The sequence below is a fragment of the Culex quinquefasciatus genome, chromosome 3 (genome assembly GCF_015732765.1).
Source record: "Culex quinquefasciatus strain JHB chromosome 3, VPISU_Cqui_1.0_pri_paternal, whole genome shotgun sequence".
Classification (NCBI taxonomy): domain Eukaryota; kingdom Metazoa; phylum Arthropoda; class Insecta; order Diptera; family Culicidae; genus Culex; species Culex quinquefasciatus.
Window position 1 is genome coordinate 40,882,932 of NC_051863.1, and position 27,559 is coordinate 40,910,490.

Consider the following 27,559-nt stretch of genomic DNA (forward strand, 5'->3'; position numbering starts at 1 on the left):
GGCAGCGAGAAACCCCTCCGTCGTCAGACTCGAGACCAGCTCCAGGTGTATGGCTCGTGTGCTCATACACACGAAGAGGGACACGTACCCCTTCGTCATCATCGATCTTCGTGCTGCGGTCAGCGACTTGATCAGGAACGGCCCAGCGAAATCACCTCCAGTGTTGAAGAACGCCGGCGCGGGTTGTACGCGGTACGACGGGAGATCTCCCATCAGCTGAACCGTCTTCGTTGGATCGACTCGAAAGCACGTCACGCATCCCCGAATCACCTTCCGGATAGTCGTCTTGACGTTCATCGGCCAAAAGCGTTGGCGTATCAGCGCAAGCAGGCCCTTCTGGCCCACGTGGAGGTTCTTTACGTGCTCGTAGCGGATGAAGGATTCCGTGACAGGGTGTTTGGCAGGCATCAGGATCTGATGTCGGCTGTCGTACGGCACGAAAGCTTGTTTGATCCGACCGCCAACTCTCAGAAGGCCGTCGTCAGGATCGATGAACGGGTTCAGTCCTCGCAGACGGTGCGAGTGGTTCTCCTTCAACGCCAACAGCTCGGTCTGGAACGTCTCTCGTTGTACCAAGCGCAGGATTAGCTTCAGCGCCGCCGCGCGCTCCTCGCTCGTCGGCAAGCCCTTCACCACCACCTTCCTTCTTGATATGATGTAGTTCGCAAACCGCACCACCAGGCTCATGCTGCGAAGCAGTCGGCGGAAATCTCCGAGCTTGTCGAAGATCCGCAATCGCTGAATCGGCGCCGCCAGCGCCAGACACTTCGTGGATCGCAATCCCGGGAGGTCCGCGCCGTCGAGAAGAGGGGGTTGCACAACCTCGATTGTGCGATTGTTCATCGACACCGGCCCGTCTTTCCAAATGACCCGCTGGATCAAGTTCTGGGGCATCACCCCTCTCGAAATCAGGTCGGCAGGATTGTCATCCGTCGGGATGTATCCCCATCGGTACTTACTGGTCAGCTGCTGGATTTTCCTCACCCTGTTGGCCATAAAAAGTTCCAGGTCATCGGGCTTCTTCGCGATCCAGCTCAGCACCACGGGTCCCCCACAGACCGTTATTATGAAAAAAAAATTTCCACCCAAACCAATGATTGGATATGGTTCCTGGGACCATTCTGCACCTCTGGGCCAAGTTTCAAAATATTTGCCGGCAGAAATTTCGAATACGGTGAGTTTTAGTGTATCGAGTAGAAATTAAGGAGAAATCACATGTAAAATGCGTAGGAAATGAGCAAAGTTTCAATGTTTTAACTCGAAAACATTAGTGGTCATGGTTTTACATTGTATTAACATGTAGCAGAATGATATAAAAACGATTTACAGCACTGACTTAGCCAGATTAAGCCTAAGTCAAGTGACTTAGGTATATAATTTACAAGTTTATACCTTAATATTTAAAAAAAAACTCCTACATCAAGGAATTTTAAGTCAATGAAAACTAGATTGCACAAAAATAACTTAAAATGGGGTGACTTTGAGCCTAGGGGTGACATTGTACCAAATTTAACGATTTTATAATAGCCAGATAGCTTGTCCCGCCCGTGTGGATCAATCGGACCGCGCACTGGACTCACAATCCAGAGGTCGCCGGTTCGAATCCCGCGGCGGGCGCTCTAAAATTCTTTGTGTAAATATGGGTATTCGGCGCCGTCGCTCCGTGCCATACTTTCATACACTTAGGAGCCCAGGGCGGCGAAGTCCTTGTAGATAAAAAGGAAGACACTAGTGGTTGGTACTAGCAATGGTGGCCGACAGCTATAAAGTCAACTTCGTTTTAGATAGCTTAGTAAACAGCTCGATAAGCTTGAATTGCAAAGTATAATCGTTGCAAATATTGTTCTAAGATTATGTTGTCCTCTGGCATAAAAAGTTCAATAACTAAAAAACACTAAAAAAATAGATAAAGCTTTAGTTTCGTAAGCCTTACCATTTGACCCCGCCAAGGGTTTAGGACACAAGTCACATTGAAAACTTACATCGCCTGTACATACTTGACTATACCGGTTTCGGTGTTAGAGTGTTGAACGTGGTTGCCTCTCACCCCAGTTTGGCTGGTAATGTTGTAAAGCGAACAATTTGATTTGATTTGATATTTAACTGTACTATTTTCATTTTTCCATAAGATATACCAAGCTTGTTAAAAGATTTATTGTGTTTTCACATTGGGCAGAAGTAGGATTTGTTTTGATGAATACATTATTAGTGAACGTTCTTGATTATTAATATTATGTTTTATTGAATCCTAACTATGAGTGTATAAACATTATTTTATTCAATTATGAAATGTTATTTTATTTTATGACGATAACTGCAATGTTGGAAAATAATTGGTTGGTTTGAAATATTAATACTGTGTCATTAAACTTTTGCTAAGTATAATCATTACACAGGACAACAAAAATATATGAGCTAAATGATAGCTGGAGTCACTAGCGTGCACAGGGTGGGGCAACATGGGGCAACTGCCCCACCATCCACAGAAATTTGTTCTAAATTTTCAAAACGTGCATATTATTACCCCACCTTCCTCAAAGAGCTGGGCACGCTAGTGGCTGGAGTACTCTCCGGATTTCATTCGCAAGGTTGAAATTTGTGAACGATTTAAAACAAAAAGGACAATTTTATTGTAACTGCCATGTCACAAACTTGCCACGTAACAAAAATTTGTTTCCCTATTATTCTGATTGTTTTATTTGATTTCAGTAGAACTGAAAGATGTGAGCATTATTTTCAAATTAGGAGGATTCCAGAAGATTTTAAATTTATTTTAATTAATTTAATTTTAAATAAGAACAAGCAGATTTGCGTAGCAATATCATCAAATTTCTTTGTGGGAACATAAATAGATCAAATTAATCCATCTACAAATAAATAAATTAACATAAAATTCAAGCTTATCAAAGCAATCTTTATGCGTTTATTGGTACAATGTCACCCCTAGGCTCAAAGTCACCTCAATTTAAGTAATTTTTGTGCAATTTAGTTTTCCTTGACTTAAAATTCCTTGATGTAAGATTTTTTTTTTTAATATTAAGGTATAAACTTGTAAATTATATACCTAAGTCACTTGACTTAGGCTTAATCCGGCTAAGTCAGTGCTGTAAATCGTTTTTATATCATTCTGCTACATGTTAATACAATGTAAAACCATGACCACTAATGTTTTGGAGTTAAAACATTGAAACTTTGCTCATTTCCTACGCATTTTACATGTGATTTCTCCTTAATTTCTACTCGAAACACTAAAACTGACCGTATTCGAAATTTCTGCCGGCAAATATTTTGAAACTCGGCCCAGAGGTGCAGAATGGTCCCAGGAACCATGTCCAATCATTGGTTTGGGTGGAAATTTTTTTTTCATAATAACGGTCTGTGGGGGACCCGTGAGCACCACTTGCGAGTCGCACCACAAGTTTACCGAATCGAAGCAAACATCGACAACGTTTACCAACTTGTCAACCAGTTCAGCGAGAAGCAGAGCACCCTCAAGTTCGCCTTTTGGAGTGCTGAGTTCTTTCGGGACGTTCTTGACCTTCTTCGGGAGGAGCTTGGACTTGCTGCAAATCAACCGCATCGTGATCTCGCCGTCCGGGTAGATGTTGCGTGCGTACACGCTGGCGCCATACGCATCGTCCGACGCGTCGGAATAACCGTGGAGTTCCACGCGTTCTGCCCCTTCATCGTAGACGCACCGGGAAACCCGAAAATCGTTCAGTGCAGGCAGCTGCTTCCGGAATCGACGCCACTCGTTGGCCACACTCTCCGGGACCGGGTCCAGCCAGCCGATGTTCTTCAACGTGCCGACCTTCCGCAAGATCAGCTTCGCAGTTGTCACCACCGGACCAGCCAGGCCAAGTGGATCAAAGAATTTGGAAATTTCGCTGAGTACTTTCTGCCGCGTCAGCGGCTTCGTTTCCTCCTCAGGTGGCAGCACGGTGAAGGTGAACCAGTCATGCGACGCGTTCCACGCCACACCCAGCGTCTTCACGACCGACTTGGCAGCCGCGTCCTTCAGGTCGAACGTTGTTCCCCAGAGGCCTTCCGGAACTTCTTCGAGAATCGCTGGATCGTTCGCGCACCATTTGTGCGCGTCAAGGCCGCCGGTGTTCAGCAGCTTGCGCAAGCCTCGACTCAGCAGTCGGGCTTCTTCTACACTCTGCGCTCCGCAAAGTCCATCGTCCACGTAGAACGATTTCTTCAGTGCCGCCGAGGCCAACGGGAACTCCTTCTCACCATCCTCCGCAATCTGGTTCAACGCCATCGTCGCGTGGAACGGAGATGACGCCAGGCCGTAAGTCACCGTCTTGAGCTCAAACACCTTCAACAGCTGCGATCGGTCGTCACGCCAAAGTATGCGCTGGTACGGCGTGTCTTCGGGGTGCAGCTCAATCTGGCGGAACATCTTCGGGATGTCCGTAGTGAAGACGTACCGGTAGCAGCGGAAGTTCAGCAGGATCGACAGCAGATCGTTTTGTACCGTGGGGCCAACCTTCAGTGCGTCGTTTATGGACACTCCAGTCGACGTTCTCGCCGAGCCGTCAAACACGACTCTCAACTTCGTTGTTGTACTGCTGGGCCGCAAGACGCAGTGATGCGGCAGGTAGTACGCGGATCCAGGTGGTTCGGACGGTCCGACATCGACTTCCTTCATGTGTCCAAGCTGCTCGTACTCGTGGATAAACTTGGCGTACTCTCGTTTCAGGTCGGGTTGCTGATCCAGCCGCCGCTCAAGGTTCAGGAACCGACGGATCGCCATGTCTCGTGACGCACCCAGGTCACTCTTGCGCTCGTTGAACGGAAGACGAACAACAATCCTCCCGTCTGGCTTCCGACTGTACGTGCTCCGGAAGTGCTCGAGACTCTCTTCAGCCGTCGACGTCACCGGTCGCCGCAGATCTTCGACTCCTTCAATCTCCCAAAACCGGTTCAGCAGCTTGTTCAGCTCTTCGTCCTCGTTCACGGTGCAGAACGTACGTGCAATCACTGGTGTACATTCTGACATCACGCCACCGACCACCCAGCCCAGTTCCGTGTCTCTGAGCGATGGGAGGTTCGCCGCCAGCGTGATTCTCTTCGCCTTCATGAGATCCCAGAATATGCCTGCTCCGAGCAGCATGTCGACTCGGCCTCGCTGGTTGAAGTTGGGATCCGCAAGTTCAACGTCTGGTGGCAAGTTCCACCCAGCGATGTCGATCGTCTTCACCGGCACGTCGCCAGTGATCTTCGGGGCCACCAGGAGCTCGAGGTCGGCAGCAAAGTTGCCAACGCGGGACTTGACCTTCGCGCGCACCAGGTGACTGATTCTGGTCGTTCCCCCGTTCAATCCGCTGACCTGGTAATCAGCCCGTTCCTTTTTGCTCGCCAACAGGTTAGCGAAGCGCTCGGTCACGAAATGGTTCTGTGAACACGAGTCAATCAGCGCCCTACACAGGTAGGGTACGCTGCCGGCGCCGTAAACCAGCACTACAGCCGTCGAGAGTAGAGTTTGCTTCCTTGGGGCCTCGGATGTGGTGCAGAGTGTCAGACCTTCGCCAGACTGGGACGATCTCGCCGTGGCCGGTGAAACGGATTGAGTGCGGCCTTCTGCGCTGGGATTCTGGGCAACTGTTGACGCCGTGTTGGCAGCTGGTTCCTGCTTCTTTGGCCCGTCGGTGTGAAGCAGGGTATGGTGCCGCTTGCTGCACTTCTGGCAAGAGTTCGTCGACGTGCATCCATCGGTGCGGTGCCCCTTCCTCAGACAATTAAAGCACAGGCCATGCTTCCGCAAGTGGCTGTACCTCTCGTTCACACTTTTCAGCTTGAACTGCTCACACTTAATCACTTCGTGATCCTGGTTACACACTGAACACTTTGCTTCGCTGGCCACCACCAGCGTCTTCGTTTTCGTTACCGAACGTTGCGGTTTCACTTTATCACTTTCACTGTTCTGCTCCAGCTTATCCGCGATTCTGCGCTTCTCCTTCAGGAACGTGATCGTGGCCTCGTACGTCGGCAACACACCCGCCTTCTGGGTTGCTTCCCATGCTCTGCGCGTGTCCTTGTCCATTCTGGAGGCCAGCAGGTTCACGACCATCTGCTCCCCCAGTCCGTCGACCGGGAGGTTCAGTTTCTTCAGGGCTTCGGTGTTCTTCACGCAGATGTCAATGATCTTCCGGAGCTCTGCGGCGTTGTCGCGGGTGATCTTCGGCAGCGCGAAGATGTTGTCAATGTGCCGATCGATGATCGCACGTTTGTCCTCGTACAGCTCCTCCAAGACAGCCCACGCCGCGTCATAATCATTATTGTTGATCATTTCCTGATCGATGACGCCGGCTGCCTTGCCGATCAGCGCGTCCCGGAGATGGTACAGCTTGATCGCCGGTGCCTCGTTGGTGTATAGCGCCATGATGTTTTGGAACATGGACTTAAACGAGTACCACGTCTCATAGGTACCGTCAAACTTCGGGAGTGGCACACTCAACGGTGGGAGGTAGTTCTGCAAAGCGGCGTTCGCGGCAGCAACCGGAACCAGGGCAGCATTCGCTACGGGTTTGGACACTTCGTCCAACAAATCGTTGAGCTCGACGACCAACATATTGTGCAGCATTTCGAACTCCTCGTACTGGCTCTCGTGTACCTTTTTCTGATCTTCCGAGAGGCCCAGCGCGTAGATCTCGTTCTGGAACCCGTTGTATTCGGAGTAGCAGGCCTTGACGGTTTCCAGGTGCATCTTGAGGAAGTTCACTTTACGCAAGTTCGGGTTTATCGTCCCGGCACGTTGCGTAAGAGCGGTCTTCAGGCGCGTGAGCTTCCCTTTCACTGCCCCTCTCTGCTGAACGAGCACCTTCAGCTTTTCCTCCATTTCTCGGATTTTCTGTTTCCGACGCTGCTCTTCCAGTTGCTTCTTCACCGGGGTCACTTCTTTTTTCGTGTCGTCACCGCTTTCGTGTTCTTCCTCTTGCACTTCCGGATTCTTCTTGGGCGTGTTCTTCTTCTTCTTTTTCCCGCTTTTAGGAGTACGCGGCAGAGTCATGCTTTTCCATGCTCTTTTTCACAAGAAGGGTGCTACGCCCCAAGCCGGAAGAGTCTTTCTCGCCTCGTGGCTACTACGCCCCACGAACCACTCCGAGAGTCTTTTTTCGCACTTTTTTCACACGCGGACCCCAAGGGCCGGTTTTCGCACTTTATTTCTTCCGGAACCGTCAATCGTCTCTATCTGGACTGCTCTACAGCCGCCCGTCCACTGACTTCTGGAATAAAGCACTTTTTCGCGCGTGGGTGCTACGCCCCGTGCCCCACGCCTTCACTCGCAAACACTTCGCTCGCGAAAGTTCGATTCGGATTTCCCCACCGGTTAATCCGTCACTTTTCACTCCCGGACACTACTTCAGCTATCCGGCTCGAAGGACCAAAATGTTCTCCAAAAACTTCGCGATTTTCAAGCGGACTGTATTTTTCAATTCAAATTTTCAGCAGAGAAAAAACGCGCGTGCTTTCTGTGCGAGCGACAAGTAAAAACTTAAAGTAGGTTTATTTCCAAGATGATAGTTGAAGGTGGGAACAAAAATAGAAAAGTTGTGCACGCTAAACTGAAAACCCTCATTTTACGACTAACAGTCCCCTCTTGACTTTGGTCAAAGTCCAGGGACATAAACTTCAAAAAATATTTGCAACGGCCTTAACTTGTTTACTTTTATTTTAATTGGCAAGTACTTTCTTTTTTTCGGGGTTTTTCATAATTTGACAGTAACTTTTCAGATTTTTCATCGCTTTTCATATTTTTTTAGGTCGCAATAAAGTGCGCCAAAGCAAAATCTGTGATGCAACAAAAATTACTGCCTACTTTTTTTTCACAAACAAAGTTGGGAATATTAGTAAACATGGCCAAAGTTGACCCAATAAATACATTTTGTCGAAACATTGGAAAAGTAACAAGTCACGAGTTAGAGCGAGTCCACGAGCAAAGCATACCCAATACCCATCTCGCATCGACCTCACCAATCTGCCTGAAATTTTTAGGGGTTGTTTGTGCATATAAAACTAGCATCTGGTCAAAATATGAGCACTCTAGGTCAACGGGAAGTGGGGCAAATCGGGACACAAAGTTTGAAGGTTCAAAAACGTCAAAAATCTTAAAAAGGCTATAACTTTGGCAAAATTCAATTTATTTTCAATATTCAAAATGCATCTGAAAGAGCTTAAAAAATGCAACAAAATGCAGGGTAGAGCATCCCAATTGGTTAAATCTAAAGGGAGTTATTGGCATTTTAGTGAAAAAATAGAATAATTTTCAAACTCAAATAAAAAAGTGTTCCATCCAGATATCAACTCGGTTCGACCTGCAGCTTGTAGGGACAGGGGGTAAGGCAGTTTAACATATTAAATAGACACTTTTACTTTTAGTGAATTTTTTGGTTGTAAATTTTTGCTCGGGGGACCCCTTAGATCCCACTTTCTGGTGATAATTTTATCATATTCGCGTTCCTGAGACAATTTCGCAATAGAAACATGCATAAAAATGTTTATTTTGGTCCATTTAAACCCTTTAAAAAATGAAAGTTAAAAAAATCTTCGATTCACATTTATTGAAAATCAAGCTCGTTTCCAAGGATACTAGATGACACCAGAAAAAAGCAGCTTCTTAATTTTTTTTAACTTTAAAAAAAAACTTTTTTAAGGTTTTTTTTTTATGAAAAATACGTTTTTTCGGAATTATGAATACGCCATCAAATCGGGAGTCTAATTTTACATAAAAGTTCCTTTGACACCAAATTTCTATCTCATCACCGTTTCAGGTGATTTTTGTTGTTGTATTTTTTAAGCCCTTTCAGATGCATTTTGAATTTTGAAAATAAATTGAATTTTGCCAAAGTAGCCTTTTTAAGATTTTTGACGTTTTTGAACCTTTAAACTTTGTGTCCCGATTTGTCCCACTTCCCGTTGACCTAGAGTGCTCATATTTTGACCAGATGCTAGTTTTATATGCACAAACAACCCCTAAAAATTTCAGGCAGATTGGTGAGGTCCAAACTACGTCCCATACAAAGGGGTATGCCCTGTTCGTGGACTCGCTCTAAGTCACCCGAGATCTTTTTGAAAAATTTAAGTTTGGTCAAAAAATGGACACTTTGTAAATTTTCAGATCGAAGCCCGTCAAGAGGCGAGGTTGGATCTAGTTTGGTTAATTTGTTTTTTTTATTTGAAAAAACTTCAACAATCGATTGTTAAAAAAATTAATTAAAACAAATTTAAATAAAGATTTTCCCATTTTCAAGCAAATGTGTCAATTATTATTTTTTAAATAAGTGTTGGGACTTTGATCGGGGCATGACATTTTTTTTTGTAAATCTTTGATATTTAAAAAAAATCTTAACAGTTTCACAAATGTAATTGTAACCCCAAGATAATTTCGCAGAAATTTTGTTGTTGTTTTACTAAAAGGAATAAGGTAAATTTATTACGAGAATTATGACCGATTAGAAGATTTGAAGATTTGATGGAATTAACGGTATTGACGAGAATTATGAAATTCATTCACTCTTAATCTTTAAAATAAATCTGTCAATCAAACCATCCACATTAACGACCCCCGGGTCTTTTGTGGTCTCTATTGCAAGTTTCTGCTCGAACCTAGGAGTCCGAAGGCTTGAATGGAGAGAGCACCCAAACCTCTTTCTACTCCAAGGAACCTTCCACCCCAGTGTTTGAACTGACGACCTTTGGATTGCGAGTCCAACCGCCGCCAGCGATTCCACCGGAGTAGGCTTGGTTTGGTGTGTTGTTTGTACTTATGGCATGGAGACGACTCCTACACCTGGAATGACTTAACGGCCTAACAACCAAGGCCGGGACCGACATTTTACTTCCTCATCCGATGGAAGGTTGGAGCAGATGGGAATCGAACCCAGAATCATTCGCTTACAAAGCGGACAGCGTAACCATTCGGCCACGCACTGCCAAATAAATCTGTATTTTATCTGTATCATGTAAAATTTGAAGCCATAGAAGACATGTTTGAATGTTTAACAGCAGATAAGCTTTTTAATCACATTGAAGCATCATTCAATTTTAAATTGTTGATTTTTTTAAATATAATCGAAAATCTTTAAAATGGCTTTGCTGGTTCTACACATCTGTTTTACAATTTAACTTCAAATTTTAAATCAATTTTTCAATGTAAAATGATCTCAAATGATTTAAATATATTTCAAAGGTAGAGATCTTATATTAGAACCAATGTTTAACTTTTTTATTCAATAGGAGATCCAATTTTTTTTTTCAATCCAAAAGGAGCACAATGTCAAATCGTTTTAAATAAATCTTTACAAATGTGTCAACGTTTGCTTGCTACTCGATTAACACTTGACAATCAGCATGCCTGCTGGAAGTGCAAGTGCAAGTACAAATGGCTCCTTTGCCCTGCTAGCTGCAAGCAATATTCAATTAAATCAATTGAATCTACGACTTATTGTTTAATCTAAATGGGATGGTGAGTTCATTAGATTCGCAATTACTCTATTATCTTGATTTATTCGATTTGAATTTAATTTGATTGGTATAGTTTCCATATCCTAAATACAGCTACACATTTAGAAGTTCAATGCAGCTACATAAAGCAAACAGAGCTATTGAAATGCAACGGATATTGATAATTGATTTCAACATGTTTATAAATTCATATTTATCATTTCAACAAAAATTTAGAATGAAACTACCAATAATGACATCAGTGATCTACTGACCAAACGTAATCCCACGCTGGCAACGCGTGATCTAATTGTTGTTAATAAATAAACATTGCTCCAGATCAGTTTCTTCACTCATCATGAAACGTTCTGCTAATGATAGTTCTGCCAGTCAGTGCGATCGTCTGTCAGCAAAGTGTGCACCTCTATAGTATTTACTCGCATTCGTCACCCAGACTATGAATTCATACCATTGATCAGATATGCGCGGGATCGTCCTTGACTTGGGCGAGGGCAAAAAGATCGACTCTCTGCCTCCTCTACACGTGACACCCAGCACTAATAACTAACGTTCATAAATATGAGTACATATTTGCTTTCTCGCTTGGGCGCGTCGTTTTCAGATCATGGGTCTCTGGTACGGCAGTGAAGTCATAACTCATCTCGGCAACGAGGACGGTGAAACGATCTACGATACTTGCGTGGTGATTCATCTGACTGATACTACCAATACTGTAAGTGTATCACGATGATCTCTGGTAAAGGTAATTTTAATTGATAGCTTTTTTTGCGTTCTATCCCAGTCCCAAACCACCGACGGTCCGTCCCGCGACCAGGGCCCACCGGTTCGGTTCGCCACAGATTACGGCTTTTCCGGCGATCGAGACGGCAACCGAAGAAACCAAAACCAGCAGAACCAACAGCAGCAGCAGCAGAACTACAACTACCAGTGGCAACAGCAGCAGCAAAACACGCGCCACCTGCTGTTGATCTGGGAGGAGAAGGAACACACCCTGGAGTACAAGCTGCGGTTCAACAAGAGTCGGCCTGGCTTTTGGATGTCGTCGGGCCCGCAGGAGGGCACGATGATCAAGCTGCCGTACGTGCACTTTTCCGGCACGGTGCAGGTCCTGAAGGCCGTCAACAACCAGCTGGTGCTGACGTTCTGCCAGAGCCTGCCCGGGAGTCAGCTGTTCACGGTAGTGCTGTCGCGCCAACCGATGGGACTGTCGCCGGAGGTGAGTGTTCGACTGTCTAATGCAGGGGTGACCAAAGTATGGCCCGCGGGCCAAACGTGGCCCGCGAGGTGATATGTTGTGGCCCGCGGACCCATTTTGAATGATCATGTAAAATGGCCCGTTGACCCCTTGTTAAGTGATTTTATACTTTTTCAAAATTAAGCATTATTTTTAACTTTTATATGCTAATCTTTTTCATTTTTTGTTAGTAAAAAAAACCCTATGATTTATCAATATTTTGATCCCTACTTTAGGATACAAATAATTTGTTCAAAAAATGTTATAATCAAAACAATTTCACATGTTTCAATGTATGTAATATTTCCACTACGGAATTAAAATTTTTGGACAGCGATCTCGGCGAGTAGTTGGGTTTGCATTAAAAAAAATGTGAGTGAAACTAGTAAATATCGTCAAAACTTCAATCAAACTTTTTTGGAATTATTTACAAGTTTTAGTTTGAATTTTCGATGATTATTATTTTTTTAAAATAATGATTGCAGTTCAACTATGCGTAAGCTTAAAACATTTTCTAAATTTATTTTTTTCATTGAAATGTTGAAATTCTGGCTCTCATCAATTTTTGATTAGCCACACATAACTTATAGATAAAATTACGCCTTTAGAAGAATTGTTCATTATGTAATGTCACCATATTCGGAATAACACGTACATTCAGCTAAAAACTTTGTTTTAAATACCTGAAACAATAAAATCAACATACCGATAGAAAACCGTTATGTTGTGGTTTCTGTTATTTTGAATTGTCTGTTTTTTTTTTAAATAACAGATATTAAATCTTTTTTTTTTTTTTTTTTTTTTTAAATAACCTTTTTTCGTTAATTTGGCCCGCATGCTCATTTGAGCTTCAAGTTTGGCCCGGCATCCAAAAACTTTGAGCATCCCTGGTCTAATGGATGGAATTTTAAAATTAGAAAAATAGAGTTAAAAAATCCGATTCATAACTTATAAAATTTATAAAAGAATTGGCAATTGGAATAATTAAGAAATTTCGATAGATTATCCATTTGAATTATTTATTTTTATCAATCTCTACACAAAAACTCTCAACTTGTATCAACATATGAAACATGACCTAAATTTAATTGACTATTTTATTGCACAGTAAAAAGTTAAACATATTATTTGGCAAGGTGTTGGATTTGAGAGTGTATATTTACCTCAAATGATGCTGAAAAGTTTAAATTCAGAAAAATATCTGATCAAAAGTCTTTTCTACTACCGTCATCAGAGGTGAAATTGGGTCATACAAAAAAGCCCCCTAGACCCAATGTCACCCCTGATGACGGTACACAAATTAAATCAGTCCTTTAATTTTGCATTCTTATTATATTATTAGTGAAACAAAATCTTATCTAGGAACTTATAGCGGTTTAAGGTGCCAGTCCTCTCTGTGAGTGCTGGTTTTCAAAGATCTTTTTGGCCAGTAAGTGGCATACATTTGCGTGCTGAGCAGTTCTCTCAGATTTCGGTCATTCGATTTTTTTTTGTATTTTTTAATCCGACTGAAACTTTTTTGGTGCCTTCGGTATGCCCAAAGAAGCCATTTTACATCATTAGTTTGTCCATATAATTTTCCATACAAATTTCTGTATCTTGTGAAGGAATTTTTTGATCGATTTGGTGTCTGTGAGTGCTGGTTTTCAATCCCGTCGGTTGCCACTTTTTTTTGTGTTTAGAAAACGGTACATGAAATGTGTAATATTGAGTGACTTTTGACACAAAGGTAATGTGCATCCTTTTGCGTGTGATTTTACCATCGGATTTTTTGCTATGTATCGTTATTTGGGCCCAATTTGCCCTATTGGTTGAATTGGTGTAGCTGTATCAGCCATGTTAGGGGAAATAAACCCATTTTAAGCCTAACAAGCGTTCGTGTTTGAATGATGCTGGATAATCTGGAGTGTTACTTGATATTTACTAAAACCAAGTACACCAACGAGTAGAGCAACTTTTTGTGAACATTTCTGTTTATTTTCACTTTTAATAAAAGTTATTTTATTCCTTTTACAAGCTTTAAAAAAAAACATTTCCCAAATGTATTCTAATCAGACGAGAATGCATTGGGCCACGCCCATTTTTCTATTTTCAGTTTAGTTCTTTTTTTTCAGCGCTTTTTTGGGTCTGCTTAGTGCTGCCAAAATTGATAACATTTTAAGCGAACTCTCACGAAAAGTAGCATTTATAGAGAAAGTTTCCTGGCATCACTGGCTCACTCCTACAGGCGCTGCTGGTGTTGTTGGTGGCCACCCTTTGTTCTTTATTTGCCTTCGCTTCTCGCTCGGTTTTCTTCAGCCTTCGATTGGAATGGGTCGTCAAAAGTTAAACGTCAAAAGACTTGGCGAGTTTGTTTTTTCGTTGGCGCTTGCTAATTATTTACATGTTTCGGGATTATTTTTCAAGTGAGTGACTAAGTAATGTTCAAAAGAACGTGTTGCCAGTAGTTGAAAGTAGGGGTATGGCGATTGTCCACGCTCCATACAAAAAATATTTTTTTTTGTATGGACAACTGGGGGGTTATAGATTTCAAAAAAAAGTGTCCACGTGGTTTATGGATGGTCCCTTTCCAAGGATACTAGATGACAACAGAAAAAAGCAACTACTTAATTTTTTAACTTTCATTTTTTAAAGGGTTAAAATGGTTGAAAATAAACATTTTTATGCATGTTTCTATTGTGGAATTGTCTCAGGAACACGAATATAATGAAATTATCACCAAAAAATTTGATCTAAGGGGTACCCCGAGCAAAAATTTACAACCAAAAAAATCACTAAAAGAAAAAATGTCTACGTTAAACTGTCTTAACCAAAGCGTTCTCAGTCTCAGATGGTAGTTGTCCCCTACAAGCTGCAGATCGAACCGAGTTGATTTCTGGATGGAACAATTTTTTATTTGAGTTTGAAAATTATGCTCTTTTTTTCACTAAAATGCCAATAACTCCCTTTAGATTTAACCAATTGGGATGCTCTAGCCTGCATTTTGTTCCATTTTTGAAGCCCTTTCAGATGCATTTTCAATTTTTAAATTAAATTGAATTGTGCCTAAGTTATAGCTTTTTTAAGATTTTTGACGTTTTTGAACCTTCAAACTTTGTGTCCCGATTTGCCCCACTTCCCGTTGACCTAGAGTGCTCATATTTTGGCCAGATGCTTGTTTTATATGTACAAACAGCCCCTGAAAATTTCAGACAGATTGGTGAGGTCGATGCGAGATGAGTATGCTTTACTCGTGGACTCGCTCTTAACATTTGGATTGAATTTTTAAGCACTTATTTTTTACTTTCTGTTGAATTGGAAGTTGTTGCGATTTTATTAAAATTTTGATATTTAGAACCACAGATTAGGGCGGAGTTGTTTGAGATTTCAAAAAAGTGTCCACGTGGTTTATGGATGGTCCCTGATGAGAATGTGGGAAGTACAGCCTACTCTCTTAATCCAAGATAATGAAGAATCTGTGAATGCGTGGGAAACATAGATCAGGGAAAGGAAAAAATGCTCTTCTAGTTCATCTGAACTGTGCATTTGAAGCAGCTTTTGTGCATGAAGAATTATTTAAAATGTTTAGCAATGAAGTTTTCTGCCTCATTGCCTCAAATCAGAGCTCTAGTATTATGATCATATTAAAACAATAATTATATGAAACGTTTCTCTTCAATTCCAGGAAAACCACAGCATCCGAGGTCTGATCAAGCGCCGCAACCTGTCGACCAACTCGGTGCGCAAGGTTTGCTACAACGGTGCCTCCTCCTCCGTCAGCAGCCACGTGACAGCGGCCATCCTGGTGGGAATTACTACGTTGCTACTGCGTTGCGCCACCCTCTTCAACTAAGTCACCCGTCGACTGCTGTACCACAACCCACTTCAACATCATACAACTTCTCAACTGCATTCCATCCAACTGTTTATTGACTATTTATTGACATTGAGCCTGTGCGTTCTGTGCGATTGTGTGTGATTTATTTTGATACTTTAATTTTGATGCAAATATATGTAGATGCTGTGTCTCTATACTGTAGGAAAGTGCATTCAAGGTCTCGAGTGTATAATTGTTGTAAAGTTCTAGTTATTCGAGTCATAAGTTAATGCCTGTAATGTGCTTGTGGTGTTTTTTTGAAGAGCATGACATTAATAAAGACTAGTTTAGGCGCTCTTGATAAGGTTAATTGGAGTAGTCGTTAATCGTTGGAATACGTTGCGCCGTTCCCGAGGAATGCCGAAATCTCTCATTTTTCCTGGTGGTGCGCAGTTATGTAAAATGATCTTGTAACATGCTCTAAAACAACGCACCACCCAAACGAGCTTGATGAGCTACTTCAACCAGCAGGGATGCAAACCTGACCTTCTGATGGGTTAAGTGAACGAATTAATTGGGGGTGTAAAATTGATTAAAACCCTGCGCACGATGTTCTGTGTACAACTTTGTCCGTGTTTTGTGTACATGTTTTCTGGGAACCTCCGACATCAACTTACGGGATGGGATGGACATTCTAGACTCTGGTTGGTGATCATTATGACACTTAATCATCGTTTAGCACCCGCGCGCTCTGCCAATTAAGCGCTGTTCGTCACGGTTCGTGACGTCAGCTGCGGGGGTAATTAGATTTTGAAGCCATCATCTACTGGGTCTCATTTTAGTGTGCAGATAGAAGATATCTCAGCCGCAGATAGGGGGCGGGTGCCAAGGGGGTCGTGCCCCAAATTGATTCGGGTCTGACCTCTTTCGAGTGGAATTGTCATCTTCAATACACGGGATTGAAGCTATAGATATAGAACGAGAGTTGGATTCGGGCTTGGTGGTCAGACAGTGGAAGAACGCGTAATTGAAACATCAATAATAAAGCGTAATCAATCAACGCCGATGTGATGGGGTGTTTTTGAAACTGAGATAACTGAATTATACTGGTGGCTTAAATTTTGCGATGTCCATACTCCATAATTAAGCGTAATCAATCAACACCGATGTGATGGGGTGTTTTTGAAAGTGAGTTAACGGAATTATACTGGTGGCTTTAATTTTGCGATGTCCATACTCCAAACAAAACAAATTAGGTCTTAAATTTCAAAAAAGATTCCACATAGTTTATGGATGGTCCCGTTACAGTTCACAGAAAAATATCAATTGATAATCTTAGATATGCTGGAGTTCGCGGAATTGCTTTGGATTTATTTATTAGGAATACTAACTAACTTTAGTAAACATGGGAATACCTCAAGGCTCTGAGCTTAGACCATTGTATTTTTAATTATATATTTAAATGCTTTTTCGTTACTCTCTTTTAAAGGGGACTTGAGCCTCTTTGTAGATAATTCTTCTCTCTTCAATAATAACAAGTCTACTAACATCTAACACCACAATTCAATTTCCAGATTTAGAAATAGTCTCACAAACTAAATATTTATGTATCACAAGCCTTACCCGAAAAACTTCGTCTTTTCCTTTTTTCGTTTGTTGACGTTTTTTTGATTTTTTCTTATTCAGCCTCCTGTGATCAAAATTTGATTTTACGTAACTTTTCCCATACAACCTGCAGATTTTCCGGAATCGGTTCCAGAGTGGCCAAAGTTGTAACTTTTTGGCGTAAGAACCTTCCTTGGACTTATACGAACCCAACGCCACAAAGAGCACCTCGATCCGACGTTCCGTGTTGAATTGATTCGCGTTCGAACAAAACCGTCGTGAGCTATCAGTAGTTTTTGTCAAAATTACCATGCTACAGTAAAATAATTACTGAAGTTCAGCATAAATTACCAAACTACGGTATTTCATTCTGCTGATTAACTCAGTAAACTCATGTGTTCGGATATATTTAACAGCTCGGTAATTGAAGTACTGATTGCTCGGTAAATTTTGGTGAATTTTACTGGGAACTCGGTAAATATTACTGAGCTCTACTGTTGAAACTTAGCTGTCATTTAATGTGTTTTGCTGACGCTTAGAAAACGGTTAAAAATGATCGGTGTGATGAAAATTTGCTTAAATAGTTATAAAAACAATACATTTATGAAAAACTTTGGCTATTATTATAGAGGTAAGGTTATTTTCATTTAAAAACAAATTGATGTTATGATTAAATATAAACTTTCTTTCAGGCAAGATAAAATGCAGAGATATTCTTCAGACGATATGATTCTGTTAAAAAGTAATGTTTATTAAGAACTTGGCTCCGGACTAACTTCAAAACTATTATTTTGGATCTCTGAAACATGTGTGCTTTTAAATTTGTGGAATGTTCGTTAATTTTATTGTAAATAATTGTTTTTTTGTTATTCTATCCTTCAAAATCAATATGAACAAAAAGGGGAAAAGGCATTACTGTAAGCTCGGTAGTTGTTCCGAAATTAAACTGAGTGCCCGTTAAAATTTTACCGAGCTCCTCGGTACAGATTAACCGGAGCTGTCAAAATCAAGTTTACTGAGCACTACTAGATAATCGTCTTAATTCAAAGCTCTTATACCAAAACTTCATAAAATCACTGACATCATCTCTAAAATAAAATACCTCAAAACGTTCTTATTCTCATTTGTCATTCTGTATTTCATTCTATACTTTCCTACGTAAATATCTTCAAGAATCAACAAAAGCAATTTTTGTCCCGAGCTGACATCGTAGAAAAACTTGTAAAATACGTTAATATTTTCGTTGAATTATTTTGATCAGTAAATTCTCCGATTCAATCCCTCAGTTGAACATATTTATATTCAATCCCTCTTGAACATATTTATTTTGGTAGTTTTTCTCTTATTTATTTTCAGCCGTCAACAGCCAGAAACCAGACTCCGTAAGGGTCAACGCCGATGTATATGAATGATATGTAAGACATTTAATTGTATTTAACATTTCAATGAAACAGTTTTTTCAAGCCAGCAAGGCTTTTTCTGTCAGGCTTCATCCATAAAGTACGTCACGCTAAAATCAGCCAAAATTTACCCCCCTCCCCCCCTTTGTCACGCTTTTCCTATACTTATAACACGCAATGTCACTCTTGCTCAGACCCCCTCCCCCTACAGCGTGACATACTTTATGGATGACGCCTCAAAATAAAAATCAAAAAATCTTAAAATAGGAAAAGAGGTTTCTTGGATTTTGGTATGAATGAAATTTGAAAATCACTTGAATTCTAATTTTAGTCATCAAATAGGCAGTTACATTTTTTTTTTAGTTTTTGTCACCCCCTTCTTCATAGTCGGTCCGAAAAATCAGGGGGTGAAACATTATTTTTTCAAAAAAGATCAAATTTTCAATGGAAATTTGAGTGTAATCTCATGAAAACAATTTAAAATGCAATCTCCTACGTTTAGAATCATTTTTAACTTGTTGGGGTAAATTAAAAATATGTATTTTGAATTTAAATTAATTTCCGATGCAAAAAGTTTTTTTTTGCTTAAAAATTTGTTTTTATCAGACTTTTCCGAGGGACAAAACTTTGAAAAATATTTGCATCGGTCTTGTAAAAATATATACATTCCATTACGTAATTACAAAGTTAAACGTCTTTAAAAAAATAATTAACCATGATTAAATTGAACAAATCGAGTTGTGTATAAGTTTTGTATGAAACAATCTTTTATAATTTAATCATTTTAATAATTGATAAAATATGTGCAAAGTATTGATTTTAATATGTAGTTGTTTGCAAATGATACTTAACTTATTTTAGAAATATCAAATGAATTATTATTAAAACTTGTAAAAACTGAATTTTACAAACCCAATAACATTTCGGCAGTCGAGCTCTCTCACTCCCGAGATAAAAGTGCCGATTCTTTGAATTGTTTCTTTCCGCGGAAACGAGACAGCAGCACAAACAACGCCAAGCTGCTGACGTAATAATTAGCGTTTGATCATAATGGCCTATCTACAATCACTTAGCTTAGAACATCTAAGTAAAGTAGTTACTTAGGAAAGTCTGCAACTTACGTTCGTCATCCACAATCAACTTAGAAAACTTGCTGGGCTGATATACGTTGCTATGCAGTTGTTTGTTTACCTTTGATATGGAAACGTCAACTTACCGTAGATTTTGAAATTTTCCAAACCAAACGTCAGTTTCTAATTTGATTACTTTTCCATTGTAGAAACTCAGATTCATTTCCATTGATTCAAATTCCTAAGCTAAGTGAAATTTTCTAAGCTAAGTGATTGTAGATAGGCCATAAGACTGGCTCGAGAAATACCACCACTCACCATGATGAGCAAGTTGCTGTGGATGGCAGAATTTTGTAAATGGGTTGTCAACGGTGCGAAGACTGCTGTTAGAGTGTGCAGTCCTAAATATAAACAAATTATACAGTGAAAGCATTGGACATGGCGCCTTAACAACAGCTTATACTTCGATATAAAGTATGACGTTTTTTTTTAATATTCGTTATTTATATAAAAAAAAATTAAAAACAATATTTTTCAGGATTTTTGACAATCTGTCAAAAGAAAAAAAAATCGTTTGTTTCCTATTTCACCGACGTTTCGGCTCTGGAGCTTACTGAAAATGTCAAACTTTTACAATTTTTGTGTGTTTCAGTGGTGTTTGATGTACCTACTCAGTAGGTGTAAAGAAACGTTTAGATTAATTGAAATAAATAAAAAGTTTATAAATCTTCTTTAATTGTGGGCTTTAAACTTTTTGTTTTTACGTTTTAGACATTTTTAAATGCATTGATAGTTATTAGCTATTAAAAAAATCAATTAACACTTCAGCCCTGATTAATTGGACTGATATCTTTTTCCTCGATAAACGGTAATATGATACAGATACTGTGTCAAGACTGTTTTGAGAAAAATTCGAAGGAAGAGAAAAATTCGGGTGATTATCGCCACCGGCACTGTTGCGTCAGAATTTTCAATCGCCAAATTTATGCTTGTGTATTCGAAAAAAGGTAGATTTGGGAGAACATAAAATTTACATCTCATTTTGCCCCCTTTTTTGCTTTTGGTTTTATTTAGAGGTCTTGATAATTGATCAATGTAAAATCAATGAAATGATAAAAAAATATTATTAACAGGTTAGACAAATGCAAGTTTTATTTCAAGTTCTTGTTTCCCTCCCCCCGAGCATGGGTAAATAACAAGGGAAATGCGTAATAATACCTTTCTCTGGTATCAATACCAAATTTTGGTATTCATGGACCCTTTAAAATTTGTCTTAAGGATTATGCAAGAGCAAAATGTGCTATCATACCAATTAAAGGTATTGTTTTGATATTGCAAAGTTGCAGAATTTGTCAATGGTCGAACACCACATATTGGTATTCTTTTGGTATTACAGTGTTTTATCAAATTCCTCTGAAACTATGGGAAAATTTTGACCAATTTTGACAAAATAATTAATTTTGCGCTAAAATGATGTCTCAAAGCGAATGCTTTTATTGAAAACCGGAAATTTCAAACTTGATTTTAAACATTTTTGATATACCCCCTAAAGAAATGACTTGAAATTGTGGAAAATTTTCTAAGTCAGGATGGCACATTTTGGTATTATTTTGGTATTAAAGCGTTTTATCAAATTCCTCTGAAACTATGGGAAAATTTTGACCAATTTTGACAAAATAATTAATTTTGCGCTAAAATGATGTCTCAAAGCGAATGCTTTCATTGAAAACCGCAAATTTCAAACTTGATTTCAAAAATTTTTGATATACCCCCTAAAGAAATGACTTGACATTGTGGAAAAATTTCTAAGTCAGGATGCCAGATTTTGGTATTATTTTGGTATTGAAAGGTTTCATCAAATTCCTCTGAAACTATGGGAATTTTTTTTATAAATTTTGATGAGATAATTAATTTTGCGCTAAAATGACTTGAATCCCAAAAATGTTAAAGCTGATTTTCATTTTTTTTATATACTACCTACTAAGTTTTTTTTTTAAAACGTTGAAATTTCTCTTAGTTGGGATAACCAAATACTTTGAAAAAAAAAAAACGAGTTCATCGACAGATTATAGAATTTTGGTGAATTTCAATCCAGTTTCATTTTAATAACACTTATTTTTCAATCTTGTTATTTTTCAGAATCTTCAAGAACTTCAAGCACAGGCCGTTCATCAATGACAAATGCATTCAATGTGGTGAAGAATATCACTAAGAACAACATGGAGTCATCAGGTGAGTAGATTTGGCTGTTGCATATGGATCATTTCCGTTTTTTCCGTTTTTTTAGCCCTTATTTGATTTAAAATGCATACATAAACGTTGAACAATGTTTATTTAAATTATTTAGCAATATTTTTCTACCCCTAGTTTTGGGAAAAAATTGAAGGGGCCCGAGCAGGGGTAAATAACACGGGAATGCCAAATTTTAGTATTACTTGGGCAAATAACAGGGACCAAAATGTGCTCTTGGTTGCCCAGTAATAGATGGTAAAATACCTTGAAATCATACCAAAATCATGTATTTGGAAGACCACAGGAATACCAAAAACTGATTTTCTAAGGGCGCGGGAATACCTAAAAATAAAACCATGGCAATACCAAGTTTTAGTATTCAAGCAATGTTCAACATTCCAGAAGACCTCAACTTGGTAATGAAATGGTTTTATTTTGAGGTATTATTTTACCCTTGGAATAACATGGTTTGGTATTGTTGTGCCCTTCCACATACTAGACTTTGGTATGATTTCATGGTATTTTACCATCTATTACTGGGCAACCAAGGGCACATTTTGGTCCCTGTTATTTGCCCAAGTAATACCAAAATTTGGCATTCCCGTGTTATTTACCCCTGCTCGGGGCCCCTTCAAAATTTTTCCCAAAACTAGGGGTAGAAAAATATTGCTAAATAATTTAAATAAACATTGTTCAACGTTTATGTATGCATTTTAAATCAAATAAGGGCTAAACATCTTTTGAAAATTTAGAATTTTGGACCACAGATCATAAATAGATGTAAAACTGAAAGGTAAAAAATATTTTTATAAATTCATTGATATTTGGGTAATTCTATACCAACTCACACGAAATCGGGAAAAGTTGTCCCGACCCCTCTTCGATTTGCGTGAAACTTTGTGCTGAGGGGTAACTTTTGTCCCTGAGAAACGTTTTTTGATATAATTTGAAATGGTGATGAGATAGAAATTTGGTGTCAAAGGGTCTTTTATGTAAAATCGGACCCGATTTAATGGCGTGCTTAGAATTCCGAAAAAACGTATTTATCATCGAAAAAAATACTAAAAAAGTTTTAAAAACTCTGCCATTTTCCGTTACTCAACTGTAAACGTTTTTGGAACATGTCATTTTAGGGGAAATTTAATGTACTTTTCGAATCTACATTGACCCAGAGGGGTCATTTTTCATTTGGAACATTTTTTTTCATTTTAAAATTTCGTTGGTTTCAATGGGTTAATGTAGATTTGAAAAGTACATTAACGAGTTACATACATGAAATTTTATATTACAGAATATATGTTAAATCTACTCATAAGATGATTATTAATCACTCTGAAAATTTCATGAAGATATTTCATGATTAAACTGGGTAGGAGACGCTTTAAGCTCAAAATTTTGCCATGAGCAAAGCTGGCTGTCAAACTTTCTGAGCGTTTTTCTCGTAACCCCGAGTTGATTTACGGGTGCCACAATATCTCGAGATGAACCAAATTGGCTGAAATTTGAGGTGAAGACTCTAAAGATGTACCCCGTGAGCATGATTAAGCCCAATTTTTAAAATTTGCTTTTTAAAAAAATACAAAAATCATTAACTAACGATTTTTTTATATGAAAAACATACAAATATTTTTTATCTTTTTTAAAAAATAAACTTTTTGAAAATCGGGCTTCGTCATGCACAAGGAATCGGTTTAACGAGTCTTCACTAAATTTTTTAGCCGATTTGGTCAAGACAGTGCTGAGATATCGTGGCACCCGTTTTTTGAAACTTCCAACTTGAAATTGCTATATTTCGGCAATAATGCAACCAAATATCTTCAAATTTGTTTTGTTAGTAGGTGGAAGTGTATATTTTAATGCCCTGAAAAAAGAATTAAAAAAAAAGTTGGGGTGTGTGCTCATACTAACCTCTGACTTTTTTGCCGATATACATGTATGTAAAATAAAATTACAGTTGAGTAACGGAAAATGGCAGAGTTTTCAAAACTTTTTTAGCGTTTTTATCGATGAAAGAAACCTTTTTTTAGAATTTCGGGTGTCCAGTTATACATAAAAGTCCTTTTCAGAATGAAAATTATTTAAAAAAAATGTCTTTTTTCGCATGATCAAAAATTTAAGGGGTCATACCGCCCGAGATATCAAAAAACGGACCTCGGATTCGTGATCATGGACAAAAGTTAACCCTTAGGACAAAGTTTCACGTAAATCGAAGAGTAGTCGGGGCAACTGCTGTGAGTTGGCGGAGAATTACCCATTTTGCAAATTTGTGACAGTTTGTAACAATGTGTAATAAAAGAAAATCTCGCTAAAATTTTGAAATTCGTTTTTTTCCCCTCGAGGATCGAGGGTCCGACTAGAGTCGATGGACAACAATTTAAAGTAAAATTTTCACTAGCCTTACTGCATTCAATAAAGCAATAGGGGGATGGCGTCGCTATTTTTAGACCACGTTTTCCACTTTTTCTCATCGAAACCGACTACTTTATCGACTTCATTTTGCTGGGCGAAATAGGACGCCGTCTATTTTTAGACGATGACTCAGCACTTTTCCACTCTTGCGCTTAAAAAAACCAGATGGCAGCACGATGTAACGCCACGTCCCTATATCGATACAACAGCGGCAAAATGAACTTTTGAAAGTTTGAAATGCCATAAAAAGGCATATTACATGATAATAAATTCAAGTACTGAGGCTGATTATTTTATGCACCATTCCCCGGTTAGCTACAGCGGTCTCTCATCAACTGCTCGCTCAACGCTACTGCTGTTCGAAAAACCGAAGTGCTTGAGGTTGAGAGTCCCGTTCTCTCACGCTCTTGCGCGCGATTTTCTATAAATGCACACGATCTAGCGCTGAACTGCATAAGTCACAACGATACCGGCAAACCCTTCAAGAGCGTGCAGTTTTCTAGCTTGGCCTTGAAAATTTTGCCAGCTGCACTATTGATTTTTCCATTAATCGTTTCGGAAGTGTGTAATTATAAAATGTGCGGAATCTTTTCGATTTTCTTGAAGAACCCGGCCGCAGCTGGAGGTTCGGAACTGTTCCGGTATGGCGGTAGGACGGAGTCGCTGCGGGAGCTGGCCTTCCGGCAGTCGTCCAAGCAGAGACATCGCGGGCCGGATTATACCGGGCTGGTTGTGGATGTGGATGCGGGATTGGTGATGGTTCAGGAGCGGTTGTCGGTGCTGTGCGTCAAGACCGGCAGTCAACCGTTTGTGTCTGAAGATGGGACCGTGCTGCTGGCGGCCAACGGGGAGATCTACAATTACCGGCAGATGGCTGAGGTGGTCAACGGTGTGAGGAAAGTTGGAGACGGGGAGTACGTTCCAAGAAGTGACTGTGACGTTATCATTGCGTATTACGAGCAGTTTGGAGCGGCGAAGCTCATGGAGACAATTCGGGGAATGTTTGCGTTTGTGCTGTACGATAAGAAGACTGATTACGTCCTGATGGCACGGGATCCGATCGGGATCATTCCGTTGTACGAGGGGACGGATTCGGAGGGAAACGTGTGGTTTGCCAGCGAGATGAAGTGCTTGGTGGAGAAGTGTTCAGAGGTCAAGGTGTTCCCGCCAGGGCACATGTACTACGGCAAGCGGCACAAGTTGGAACCCAAGTCGTACTATAAACCGCAGTGGATGTTTGAGATACCTCGGGCGCAAGCGGATTTGGAACAGTTGAGGGTTGCTTTGGAAGCCGCTGTGGTGTCTCATTTGCAGTGTGACGTTCCGATGGGGGCGTTGCTGAGTGGAGGTCTGGATTCTAGCTTGATCGCGTCGATCGCTACCAAGGTCATGCGAAAGCGACATGGACTGGACTACCGACTGAAGACGTACAGTGTCGGATTGATTGGAGGTCCGGACTTTGAGTACAGCAAAATGGTCTCCGACTACATCGGTAGCGATCACACCGAGGTTCACTTCACGATCGATGAAGGACTCAATTACATCCGCGAGGTGATACAGCACGTCGAAACGTACGACATAACCACGGTTCGGTGCTCGATCCCGCTGCTGCTGCTGTCGAGGTTTATCAAAAGTGAAGGCATCAAGATGATCTTGTCTGGCGAAGGTGCCGACGAGCTGTTTGGCGGATATCTTTACTTTTACCAGGCTCCTAACCCAGAGGAGTTCCACTGGGAAACGGTGAAGCGTGTCAAGAACCTGCACTTCTCGGACTGCTTACGTGCCAACAAGGCTACGGCTGCAGTTGGTCTCGAACTGCGAGTACCTTTCCTCGATACCGACTTCGTCAACCACTCTATGAGCATTCGCCCGGAAGATCGGATGCCCCAGACCAAGGTCAACGGAACCGTTCGATCAATGGAAAAGTACGTACTCCGACAGGCCTTCACCAACGACTACCTCCCATCGGAAGTCCTGTGGCGACAAAAGGAGCAGTTCTCCGACGGCGTTGGATACTCGTGGATCGATACCATCACCGAGTACGCAGCGTCACACGTCAGCGATGAAGACTTTGCCGCCGCATCCGATCGTTACCCCATCAACCCACCCTCGACGAAGGAAGCGTTCTACTATCGGCAGATCTTCGAGGAGCTGTTCCCGCACGACAGCTGTGCAAGGACGGTGACGCGATGGGTTCCCCGCACGGACTGGGGCTGCTCGGCGGATCCATCCGGTCGAAAGCAGACTGTGCACTTGAGGAGAAAGTAAAAGGGTCAGCAGATTGGGTACTTTGTTACTTTGTGTTGGCATTTAGAGTGCAACGTGTTGGCACTGATAAGAAAAGTGTGGAGCAGATTTGACGAGATTCGTTGATAGCTGCCTGCGCTCGTGTTGAGCCAATGAACTGTCGCTTACTTTATAGTTTGCAAAATATTTAAATAAATAAATAATTCCGTTCGTAAAACCTTGTTTTGTCTATATTACTGTGCAATGTTAAGCTAATTCATTTCAAATAAAAGATGACGCCCAATGCAAAGTTAGCGCAAGCTTGTCTGGAACAGGAAGGAGCATTCGAAGCGGATGTGGAAGTCATGATACTGAAAACACCGGAAACGTTTACTCAAAAGCGTGTTCACACCTGTATGTTTGAACGACTGGGAACTTCCGACGGGGAATGGTTTCATAAGGAAGATTTTGTGGCAAATGGTGAAAAAGTAGCTGAACCCCTTCCCGCCCAGAGCAAAATCGAGATTTTTTACGCTTTTCATCGTTACTTTTAACTGGATCGACCGAATTGGATGAAATTTGATTGGTTATAAGTTTACATTCTACATAAACTAATGCAGGTTGAACAAGGTTGAAAAAATGGTTGGTTGCAGAGAAATTTAATTTCGAAGACAAACATTAGTGGTGCTCTGGAGTAACCATGGGCGTTAGAGGGTTAACATGATACGAGTAATTCACTAGCAATTAAACTTAAAAAAAATATTACTCTGCCTGTATGGAAATCTTGACAATGATTTAATTATTACTGACAGAATTGCTGGGCAAACATGCCGCCCAGAATTATACAAGTGGAATAAAAGTGAGTGTTCATACTTCACAAAACCATTTGTTGGATTTATCCTATTGAAGATTGATCCTTTCTTGAACAAAAATGAGGTACTCCTGTATTTTCATCACTTTGACGATTCTTGCTTCAACGTGCTCTGGCGTATGTATCAAATTCAAAAAATCATATTGAAATCTTGCAACGTCTTCCAACTTTCAGTCCATGAAGCAAGTGAAGCAAGCCTGCATGGAACAAGAGGGAGTTTCCCAAGCCGATGCGGATCTTTTC

The 27,559-nt window shown here is 40.5% G+C and overlaps 2 protein-coding genes across 3 annotated transcripts in view; both read left to right on the forward strand.

The window, feature by feature from the left end:
• The window catches only part of LOC6040336, a 30,822-nt gene extending 14,949 nt beyond the window's left edge, over positions 1-15,873 (forward strand). For both annotated transcript variants that reach the window (XM_001849689.2, XM_038263108.1), the window contains 3 exons: positions 11,075-11,185; positions 11,255-11,689; positions 15,372-15,873. In XM_001849689.2, coding sequence (XP_001849741.2) covers positions 11,075-11,185; positions 11,255-11,689; positions 15,372-15,539 — 714 coding nt within the window. In that variant the 3' untranslated portion in view covers positions 15,540-15,873. The remainder of the gene's footprint in view (positions 1-11,074; positions 11,186-11,254; positions 11,690-15,371) is intronic.
• An 8,788-nt stretch (positions 15,874-24,661) lies between these two features.
• Positions 24,662-26,683, forward strand: LOC6040335 (probable asparagine synthetase [glutamine-hydrolyzing]). Its single transcript, XM_001849688.2, has one exon. The coding sequence runs from the start codon at positions 24,796-24,798 to the stop codon at positions 26,485-26,487; it is 1,692 nt and encodes a 563-aa protein (XP_001849740.2). The 5' UTR covers positions 24,662-24,795; the 3' UTR covers positions 26,488-26,683.
• Positions 26,684-27,559: the final 876 nt, after the last annotated feature.